The 11,269-nt window shown below is 31.0% G+C and overlaps 1 protein-coding gene across 1 annotated transcript; it reads right to left on the bottom strand.

Moving 5' to 3' along the window:
* Window positions 1–2,056: 2,056 nt before the first annotated feature.
* On the bottom strand, window positions 2,057–10,227 carry LOC133781500 (vesicle-fusing ATPase-like). The gene is made up of 21 exons (XM_062220525.1): window positions 9,985–10,227; window positions 9,711–9,806; window positions 9,526–9,604; window positions 9,361–9,411; window positions 8,954–9,124; window positions 8,328–8,482; window positions 8,135–8,243; window positions 7,463–7,562; window positions 7,329–7,384; window positions 6,952–7,017; window positions 6,721–6,803; window positions 6,240–6,373; window positions 5,479–5,689; window positions 5,121–5,252; window positions 4,612–4,672; window positions 4,413–4,472; window positions 4,080–4,138; window positions 3,906–3,993; window positions 3,429–3,551; window positions 3,056–3,121; window positions 2,057–2,708 (listed from the first exon to the last, which is right to left on the bottom strand). Exons 1-21 carry the CDS (start codon window positions 10,173–10,175, stop codon window positions 2,565–2,567), a joined length of 2,235 nt encoding a protein of 744 aa, XP_062076509.1. The 5' UTR covers window positions 10,176–10,227; the 3' UTR covers window positions 2,057–2,564.
* Window positions 10,228–11,269: the final 1,042 nt, after the last annotated feature.

The raw sequence follows: 11,269 nt of genomic DNA, 5'->3' as shown, positions 1-11,269 counted from the left end.
GTTCATGAAAATAAGATTTAGATTATCATTATTTATATCTTAATTAGCAGTTTCATTTTTAATGTCCACTTGGGATATTGATATTTTCCAGATTTAAAATAGTATATTTTGTGTGAGATAATTAATTCCACTCCAATTCATGTATATTAAATTAATATTTTTCTTAGAATTAAATAATAAAAGTGGTATATATAATAATAAGGTTATCTTATTCTAATAATTCGTTTTCATCTAAATTTTTTACCACATGTTTACTTGAGTCCTTATCCATAATTTTGCCTAATCAGCATGGATGTTATGCTATACATATGGAGAAATTGGTGAAAATAGTATATTTTTTTAAATGATTTTGTATTCCGATCTACTTTTGATAATTTTTTGCAAAGTGACCTCTATCTAAAGTTCGACCAGTTATCTAAATTTTTCGATTAGCGGTCTAAAATTTTCGACGGACTATTTAAAATTTTTGACAACCTATCTAAATTTTCAACTAATTATCTAAATTATGAAAGATCATTTTGCAAAGAATTATTAAAATTAAACTAAAATACAAAATGACTTTAAATAATAGTTGATTTTGCCCAGAGCTATATATATATATATAGTTTCGTAAATAAAAGATAGTTTATATTGAGAATATGTAACTTTACTTCATGTGTTTTTATTTAAATACCTATTTACACAATTGGGATTTTGATAGTATATACTGCTATATACTTTTCCATTTCATCAATCAATACAAAATATCTCATGGTTTAATTTTGGGCAACATTAAAGATAGTAATACTCTTTATTTAAATTTTTTTTTATGTTGTCTAACATTTTATACAAATCTTAAAAAATCATTATTTCATTTTTTTTTATATAAAATTCTATTCCAAAACTGTTTAAAGGTAATTATTTTTTAACAAATAGTTTTCTAAAAACACTTTTTCAATACCTAAAATGTATTTAAAAAATAAAATAATATATTTTCTAAAATATTCCATGTCAAAAACTTATGGCTTTGGGTAGTGGGCCTTGATAGTTATTAAGAGCCCTGTTTTTCCTTTTATTTATTTTTGGGCTAGGTTGCTAAATTCATTGGTGTGTTTTTTTTCCTTAGTATGCTACTATTATAAAGAAATAAAGAAAGAGAAGTTTACAAAAAGAAATGATAATAATGTTAGAGATTTTTACATTTTCAATATTAGTGCAAAAGTAAGTCAACATGGTAGAGTTATTAATAAACATAAAAAATAATCCTTACTATAAATACATATTTCCTCATTAATATTTCTTTATTCAACCTAGTTAATAATAATAATTTAATTAAAAAAAAACTCATAAATAGTATATAATGCCCAAGTTTGTATTTGAATTTTTAGAAGAAACAAACTTTCATACAAGAAACTAAATGCTGCAGAGGTTTATAAACTGTTTGGTTTAATATTTACTTATAATATCAATTTTCATTGAATAAGTATTGTTTTTATATTTTAATAGAAATAAACCATATAATTAGCGATTGAAAAATAGCATTATTATACCTCATAGTTAATTTCTATTTTACAAATATTTTAATAACTATCACGTTTCTTTTTTTAACAAATAATAATATGTTATTTGTGTGCATACTATTATAAAGTGTTTGGTTTATTATTTACTTATAATGACAATTAGAATTAAACCCTACATTTTACATTGAAAAACAAGATTAATATACCTCTTAGTGAATTTCTATTTGCAATTATTTTAATGACTATTACATTTGTTTCTTCAACCAACAATAATATGTTCTTTATGTACAAAATATTATAAACTATTTAGTTTTTTATTTGATAACTTATCATCATATAAAAATACCACGTATAAGTCATGTTACATTTAAAGACAATGACAATATAAGTTGACTTATTGTAGTTCAAGATTTTAACATGCTAATAACTCAGTTACTATTATGACAAGTTTAAAACTAAATAAAAATATTTTTTGAACCATTTACTTTATGAAATGAATAATTCTGTTTATTTTTTCTTTCAACTAAACTGAATAGAAACAAAAAAGATTATATGTATAAAAATTTTTGTGTTCTCCACTCATATGAATCAAATTTTAAACCTAAAGGTTTAATCAATCAAACCAAGCATCCAAACAACAAAACTTACACAAAAAAAGTAAGTATACAAACACATATGGTAAGTAAATAAATGAGATGTGAGAAAAAGTTTCTATAAAAATTAATTCACATTTTGAAAATACATTTCTTTTCTTTCCTTCACTTAAACAACATTAAGGTATTGTTTGGCTAGGGATAATGAAATAGAATGGAAATGAATAAATTTTTATTCAATTCCTTTATTTTGTTGCATTTTAGAGTATTAGAATGACATTCTAATATAATAGTTTTTCCATATTTTTGGTGAAATGAATATTTCATTTGAAAATGGAAAAAATATAATAATTTTTTTATGAAATTTTTTAATTTATATTAAATTTTATTCTATTCCATTCCTATTCATTTTCATTATTCAAATTCCTATATGTATGTATCATTTTAAAGTCTTGAAATTTTTGGATAGAAACTAAAATCGGACCACATCCTGAATGCAGTCGTAGAAGTGAGAGATTTTAATTTTCTCTTTGCCGGAGTAGATCGCCTCGGCGGATCCACCTGATTTTCCCTGAGCTGCCATCTCGATCAACATATACAGCGTCTTGATAGGCATCTAAGAACACCAAATTGCAAGCAAACATGGGTTAAGTGGCCATAACCATGTATGTACAGAAAAGAAATGAGGTTAACAGTTTTTAAAACTAGGCTCTGCACCCAATCCTACAATATTTGGGGACCTGAATCTATAGCAATTGCTTTGTACAAACTTATGAGGAACTCCAACCTCGAGCCTTGTAATAGCAAATTATATACCTAATTGACCATGTTTATATATTTATACCAAGGAGGGGTCACCAACTCCAAAACTAAATTACAAAATAAACAAGCTCAAAATGTGCACATTGTTTTGAAAACGTTTAGAAAGAACAAGAAAAAGAAGAATAGGGGAGAGTAACTCACGTCATCCAGTGCCTCTGCGGCTGAATCGATGTCGTCCTCAGCAAAGACATTCAATTGTTGTAGCACCTAGAATAAGAGAGAGCACACAATGTCAAACTTTCATGATCTACACCAGTGCAACACAATTTCATCGTGGATTTCACAATTAAAACCAGACATAATGATAGATTTAACATTTTTCTTTTTGACCATTATTTGAGTAAAAAGAACAGTCCTATTCCACACATAAAGGGGTAAATAAACTTTTAATTAATTGGAGCCTCAAATTACTAGGTAGTCGTTTTGATCAATTGACAAAAAAGAAAAACTAGGTAGTAAATTTGAGACATGACTTGAATGGAATAATAATAGTTAAAAAAAGAAGATCATTTACCTTCTTTGCGTCATTAGCCTTCAACGTAGGTACATGGTAAGTCACAGAAAATGCATAACAAAGACCAACTGAATCTAGAAAGCTCGATTCACTTGTCGTTCCAATGACCATAAGCTTTTTTCCCTACAAAAAGTATAAACAAGAGGTTCCATTTGGAAAGAATCAGATAGAAGAGACACACGTCCACAACATAATATTCCATGCCCAACAAAAGAGGCACTATACTAATCGTCCCGAACATAATATTCCGTCCACTGTTAATGAGATTATGATGTTATGGACCTTGCATAGAACTACTTTATCTAAAGCATAGCTTCAAAGTTATTCTTGAGTGCAACATATAAAAGATATTATGTGTAGAACCAACTTAGGTAAATCATTTTTAAAAACACTCGTAGAAAAGTCATTTTGACCCATATTACCCCTACCTTAGTCTATTTCACATTTAACAGAAAAAATAAAGGAAAAGAAGAAGACCTCTGGGGGAAGTCGTTTGAGAAGAACCAAAAGTGTCTGAGATATCACGTTAGAGAATCGGGGCCCAATAGCAACATACTCTAGAAGCCTTCACAAAAATATAAATTATTGGGTTAAGACTGCAAACAAAATAACTGAGTTTTAAATTCCTCAAGAACAATAAGCTGGGGTTACCTCTCAATATCATCAAGAATAATTATGCTCAATGGTGACTTGTATGCATCCTCAAAAACCTTTTGAAAAAAAAAAGAAAAAAAATGAAATTCAAATACAAGAAGCTGAGAAGTTCTCTCACGCAACGCAAGCCAATATAGTAGGTTTGGAAAACGAACCAACAAGGCAATTCTTTCTGCTATATAATATTTATATATATATGTAAATTACATTGCATAATATACATCAAAACATTTGAGAAAAACAAAGGTCATTATCCAAAGATAATACTTCTCATATAGTATAATTTCAGTAAAAGCATTCAAGATAGAAAAAATTTGAAAATTTACAGACCTTGACAATATGCGCACATTTGGTGCTCTCATGAAGACCAATCATTGTCTCAGCTGAAACCTATGCAAACCAAATGCAAAAATGGAGAATCAGGATACATTTGATTATAGAAGAAAGACATTAAAGAATATCTGAGAAGCATATGACTTGAAAAAACAATGGAAAATGAGAGAGAGAGAGAATATATCTGGGAGCTTACTATCTTGACATAGGGAAAGTCGCTGTCAATGCCAACAGTAGCCGCTAATGCAGTTTTACCACTGTCAAAGGTTATAAAGGTTCAGCATTATCACAGATAATAAATATAGTTTCTAATAATATTTTTTACAACTTTTTCTCTAGAAAGTCGTTGAGAATATTTTTGTGAATAACAAACACTTAAATGAAGAGTTTTGAAATTTTGGGGTCAAAATCCATCAGGGTGGAGGAAAGAAACCATGTGGCTGTTCATCAGTTGAATTTCAACTTACGAAAGCCTCTAGTCGTGGCTGTGTCTAATCAGAAGCAAGTATAAAATGTTTCTCTTTGTTGGAAAAACAATGTTTACTCTTCATATCTTGCTTGTGTTTTTATTTTTGCTCAATGAGGATAACTCATCACCTTGTCTTCTTTGTACTTCATTTTGCTATCTTTAATAAAATAAGCTAATTAAATGCTATTGCATACCCAAGAAAAAAAAAACTATTTACTAATCACAAACAAAAGTACCTGCCACTTGGTCCTTCCAAAAGGCACGTGACAAGTGGGCTTCCTTTGCTCACTTTAACTTGCTCCACAAGTAGCATAGCTCTTTGATAAATGTGCTTATGTCGTTCACCACAATCTGCCATACCATTAAGCCTACAAATCATGTTACAAAGAACAAGTTAGCCATTGTTTGTACAAAAAAAGTTACCAGACACCACACTTTGCTACACATCTCAATTGAAGATATTGTGCATGTCAGAAAGGAAACTTATGCAATAAGCTTCTTAAAATATATAATAGTATTGACCAGGAAAACAAAAGACCACATAAGAATTAACTGTCAAACCCAATCTACTCTGGATAATACCAAACAGCATACCTGGATCGTTTAAGGTCATCAGTCGAAGCTCCAAATGCAGGAACAATTTCATGAAGTGCGTTCAGGAAATCATCCATAGTCACTTTAATACTTTCTTCATCTACTGGTTTTGTAAGATCATCCATACTCAGTTGTCTATTCAAAGCATATGATACTGCACTTTTTACAACACCTTCAAGTTCTGCACCACTATAATTCTTTGTACGAGCAGCTGCATATAGAAAAAAAAAACATGTACATACAACACCACGTTAAGTTTCTATCATCAACCTTGATTAAGAGTCGGGACAAACAATCCAGACTTTCAATAAAGAAAAAGCCAGTAGAAGTCTATCAAAAAGGGGTTTGTGAAGATTATATATTAAAAAGCCAGTTATTGGACACATGGTATTTCAAGTTTTCAAAATTCTTTTTTTGCATTTAAAAAAATTATTATTAAAGTACAAAATTTTTGTCTTACAAAAGAAAAACCCTTGTTCTTGTAAAAAAAAAAACTATACTCCCCGCTTATCCCTGCAATATTTAGAGACCAGAAACTAGTGAGGGACTCAAACCTTAGACCTTGAAGGAGCAAACCACATGGCTGACCATGTGGAAATTGTTTAACACACGTGTTTAAAATATGGAAAATGAAACACCATCTTCTTGCCATTGTAGTTTATTTCTTTCATTAAATGAAAAAATACTCCAACCATAATTTCAACCAAAGCAAATGAATTAATATGATAGGCCACACTAGTATAAATCACCAATGCACGTACCAAGTTCTTCAAGGTTCACATCAGGAGCAAGAAAGGAATTTTCCTTCATTTTATTTGTATGAATTTGAAGAATCTGTAGACGACCATTCTCATCAGGCAGGCTTATCTCAACTTGAACCTCCAACCGTCCTGGTCTGCATAATATGGAAAAGAAAAATTAAAAGTTGTTTGCCAAGGAGTTTTTCTTGTGTTTGTCACCAGCAGTTCATTCTCATTCTTCATTTTACAAAAATCAAAAGAAATAATCTTAATTCAGAATGAAACAATTACTATGGTTCCATCTGCCATGCATATTTTGTAAAAAGTTACGAGAAAAATCAGGATGTTTGTGCATGGCAAGTCAGTCAATTATACAAAAAGTGTTATTGTTATATATATATATAATATATGTGTGTGGTGTGTGGGTAAAAAGAAAACACTTTGAGACAATCCAGATACAGATAGGCTATAAGGCTAGATGTCAAAGGAGAAAAGAAAGCACCTCAATAGGGCTTCATCAAGTAAATCCTTTCTGTTGGTCATTCCAATGAGCAAGACATTATTCAAAGCCTCTACACCATCTATCTGCAAAGTAACTAATCTGTCAGCCACAGATTACATTAATAAAATTCCCACAGTTAGAAAAGTTGAGTCTTTCCCTGGTAATAGATATTATTATAAGACAAAAATTTATAAAATATCCCAGACTCAAAAGTTGAAACCATTCACGTACCTTTGTAAGCAGTTGATTCACAATACTGTCATGAACTCCAGTACCATCCCTGGTTGATCCTCTCGACTGCATTCACAAATTAAAAGCAAATCAGTGCTAATAATTAAGTTAAATCAATAAGGATTGCAAAAAGATAATAATGATGTCAAAAGAAACTCATGAAACAATAAAAGAAAACCCATAAATCAGAGAAATTGCAAGTAGCGAATGGAATTTATCAAGCTGACAATGGCAACCATAAAATGAAGAAGAAAACTAATGTGAAAGATCAGTTGACTCTGTTAATAACCCAAATCAGTATTATAAATGTCAGCAGCTAATACCAATTCCATTACAAAAACACAGAGAATCTGATATAGACTCATAATGGTTAGTACCTTGCATATAGCATCAATTTCATCAAAGATTATGACATGCAAATCACTTTCATCACCTAAACAGTAAAGGACATTACGGCATTAGTAAATACAAACAGGTTAATCATCATATTCTGGGTATAAATTTCTCTTACCGCGAGTCCTCTGATCATTTTCAGCATCAGCAAACAGATCTCTAACATTCTTTTCTGTTTCACCAACAAACTTGCTCAAGACTTCAGGTCCATTAACAATCTGGTCCAGATCACCAAGAATGAAAACATGAACATTTAGTAAATCACTAAACTGTAACTGAAACCTAATAGAATGCTAATAACACAATAGTAGCAACTAATTCGCACGTCAGACAAAAACCAGGAATTCCCAAATCAAAACAAGCTACAGCAACTGAAAAGAGATTTTAGTGTCAAAACATAGGAGATGAAGATAATATAAAGAAGCAATTGCCCGTAAAAGTAGAAAAACACAGAGATTCAAATAGAGCACATATAATGTAATATCAACAGAATGGATATCACACCAAGTAGTTTCTTATATTTGCTCATGACTGAAGTACCTTAACAATCATGAAATGATAATTTAACATTATGACTTCAAAATACCAATTTAGCAATTTCATTAAGAGTCTCCTATAATCTAATTTTCTCTATAATTTTAAAAGCCTTGAATCCAAAAAACCGAACAGTGTGAAACTCTTTAGAGCTCAACTTCCCTTAAAAACAGCCATTGAGCAAATTATAAACTCTAAGGACAAAGTGAGCTGTCTTTTTCGATTTTAAGAAAATAAATGACCGAGTCATTCACACCTTTGGTTCTCTTCCATCCAACATTTTTCCAATTTGACGAGCCATGAGAGTTTTTCCAGTACCAGGTGGTCCATAAAGTAGCATACCTTTGACATGCTTTATCCCCAATCTAAACATCATCAAAATTTCCAACATAAGAGAATAGTATACAAATAACAGTTAGTTGCAAAATTTGAAGAACCAAATATATTACTTATTTGTCACATGTGGAGGAAAAATACGGGAGGCAAATGCTCGTCGAAATATATCCGCAAATTCAGCACCCAATCCACCAATACCTAGAGACTGAAGATTGAATTCCTTGTGCCTGAAGATGTTACTACTGGCAGCTTCACGCTGATTGACAATCTGTAGAAAGCCACAAAGGTTAAATTGTAATAAAAGATACAATATGTGCACATTTTTTAAAAATAACTATTTATTGGTTGTTGACGGTGGTTTCTATTAATGGTTGTTGAGTTAAAATGATCAGAACCCTGTTCAACAGCTTATAAATCAAGATGTGAGAAACTAAAGTGATCCATAAACACAAATCTTCAACACCATTAACCTTAAGTATATATCAGAATTTTGGAGCAGGTTCACACATCAGAAAATATAGTGGCCATTTATGTTCTTTAAGAAAACATGTGGTGGTAACTAGTAAACGCCTTCAGTTTAACTTCCTTAACTTTGATTCACCACAATAAAGAAACTAAAACAACTAAGCTATCTTCAAGACTAAAACCAGTGTAGCTGAGCTATCAAGTTAAAATCATAACAATGCTACGATAAACAATCTAAATAGGCAGGAAATAAAGAGGACAAAAAAATACTGACCTTAATTCCACTTTGATTTGAGGTTTCAAAAACAATGTATGTATCATTGGATATCATCCCTCTTTCAGGGCCACTAGATTTCTCTTGTCCCTCAACAACAGCTTGATTGACAGTAAAATTATACTGATTGCCATGATACTCAAATGATACTTTTTGTCCGGAAGTCATTACCTGAGTAAGAAAAATAAAAAATAATCAACGATGTAAGAAGATATCATTTCTGGAAATTTAACAAAACTACACAAAAGAACAAATCATAGACAAGTGGAAGGGCATCAAAAAGTTCATCACTTAAGTGGGTCACAGAATATGACATTAATCAAAATCATAATTCCAGTTCACAAACATCTGATCATGATACTCCAAATTACAATTTTATCAATAATAATATAAAATGAGAAATCTACCTGGTTGATAAACCTTTTTCTAAGCTGATTGGCCAAGAGAACAGCATCAACCTAAAAACACATAACCAAATACTTAACCAGAAACTCATCATTAATCACCACGAAACGACAGTGATGCTTGTTTAGATCAAATAGAACATGAAAAACTCAATAAGAACAGCGTACCTGTTCATTTTTACCCTTTCTCACAAACTCTAACTCTAATGTGAGTAATGCCAGGTTAAATTCATCAGGCGGAATAAATCTACCAGACAATACACCAATTTAGTAAACTAAAAATAAATTCAAAACCATATATGCATATGTATACATGTATAGTACCAAAATTTAAACTGTGATGTGATGATAACCTGATCGCCGGTACTGCATCGCCAGTAGAAACTTTCGCATGCCGACGTTGGATTGCGTTTAGAGCGATTTCGCCGCTGTGTATACTTGGATGAGGAGTATCTTCTTAGTTAAGGCAATCCAATTACAATAATAAGAATAATTTGTAAATATATATATGTTCTTAGTATCATGGCAAAGAAATTCGGCAATCTTAGTTTCAAATTATGGAGCTCGAAATGCACGAATCAGAACAATCCAGAAAAATGAAATGATAATTGAGTGAGAAAAGGATATTGAAGAGAAAGAACGAATGAATTCCCGATCAATGCGAGGAACAGCTTGGAGCCAGGGACGGCGAAGTTCTGAAGATCGGAGGGGCAGACGTAAGCGAGGTTGGTGGGAACAAGATCCGTAGATGGAGTTGAGGTGACCTTCATGGTCGCCTGAGAAGAAGACGACGGTGAGAACCCGTACCGGCTGGCCATTGCGGCTTGGTCTTTGCTTTGCTACGAAGAAAACGAACCCAAATGCTTATTTGTCTTTGCTTATTAGTATTTGGTTTTAATATCAAATATCAATTGGTCATGTGAGATAATTTTTTTTTCTTTTTTACTTCTTTCTTAGTAACTTCACAATAAAAATAATAATTTTTCCTATTATTATTTAATAGCTAATTTGTTTATTTTGTAGGTTAGGTATTCTATCGGTATATAACAAAGTGTTATCCTTCTTGGTAGATGATGCGACGATCTTAATGTTGATGTTGTGATCTCAATTAGGATTGAGTATAAAATGCTAAAAATCGAAAAAATTGAGTACACTGACTTTTCGAATACTGAAAAAATCAAAACCAATTAAACCGAACACCTAAAAAATCGTTAATAGCGTAAACTGCCATTGTTAGGTCGGTTTGAAAAATTCATGCGGACTGACCGATTTGAACCGAAACCGACCGAACTTATAAATATGTATAAGTTATCTTATGCATATGGACTTTTAATTATGTTTTCAAACTTTTAAATTTGTGAACGTAACTATGTTTAATGTATTTATGTTTTAAAAAAGCACCAAAATGGATTCCAACAATCCAAAAATTTTAGTTTTTTTTTTAATTAAAACTTTCTAAAAAATTATGAAATTTTTTATTAAAATAAATAAAAAACGGTCGGTTAAACTGACCAAATCGCGGTCTAAAACGATTGGTTTTTTTCTTTAATTGGTTTGGTTGATCGGTTTTTTGATTGCACCAATCCAGACCGAAAACCGAATTCTATATTTAATAATATGAAAAAACCGGCCAAACCAACCGATGCTCAGCCCTAATCTCAATTCTCATTTACTACTTTTTAGTAGTTTCCAACTAGTCGTCTTTTCTTTTGATGTTTATGTTATTATGTCACACTTTATAGTCTTGAAGCTTCTTAAGTTACACAATTGCTTTTGCCACTTTTGAAATGGTTGATTTTGAAGTTGAAGTAAATGCTGGTAATTTTTCCCAAAAGGTTGTTTTCTAATGGGTGGTCTTTTTAGAAATATTAGATTCTTGTTATTTATCTTTTCGAGTGTGTCTGACTCATGG

Source organism: Humulus lupulus, chromosome 6 (assembly GCF_963169125.1).
Source record: "Humulus lupulus chromosome 6, drHumLupu1.1, whole genome shotgun sequence".
Classification (NCBI taxonomy): domain Eukaryota; kingdom Viridiplantae; phylum Streptophyta; class Magnoliopsida; order Rosales; family Cannabaceae; genus Humulus; species Humulus lupulus.
This window is presented reverse-complemented; position numbering and strand designations above follow the sequence as displayed.

What these genes read in the sequence shown, in the direction of transcription:
- LOC133781500 (XM_062220525.1), bottom strand. Translation starts at nt 10,175, where the DNA reads ATGGCCAGCCGGTACGGGTTCTCACCGTCGTCTTCTTCTCAGGCGACC. An exon ending in GATGCAGTACCGGCGATCAG is followed by an intron (nt 9,605 to 9,710) that starts GTTATCATCACA and finishes ATTGTCTGGTAG; the next exon opens with ATTTATTCCGCCTGATGAAT. An exon ending in CAAATCAAAGTGGAATTAAG is followed by an intron (nt 8,483 to 8,953) that starts GTCAGTATTTTT and finishes GGCTTTCTACAG; the next exon opens with ATTGTCAATCAGCGTGAAGC.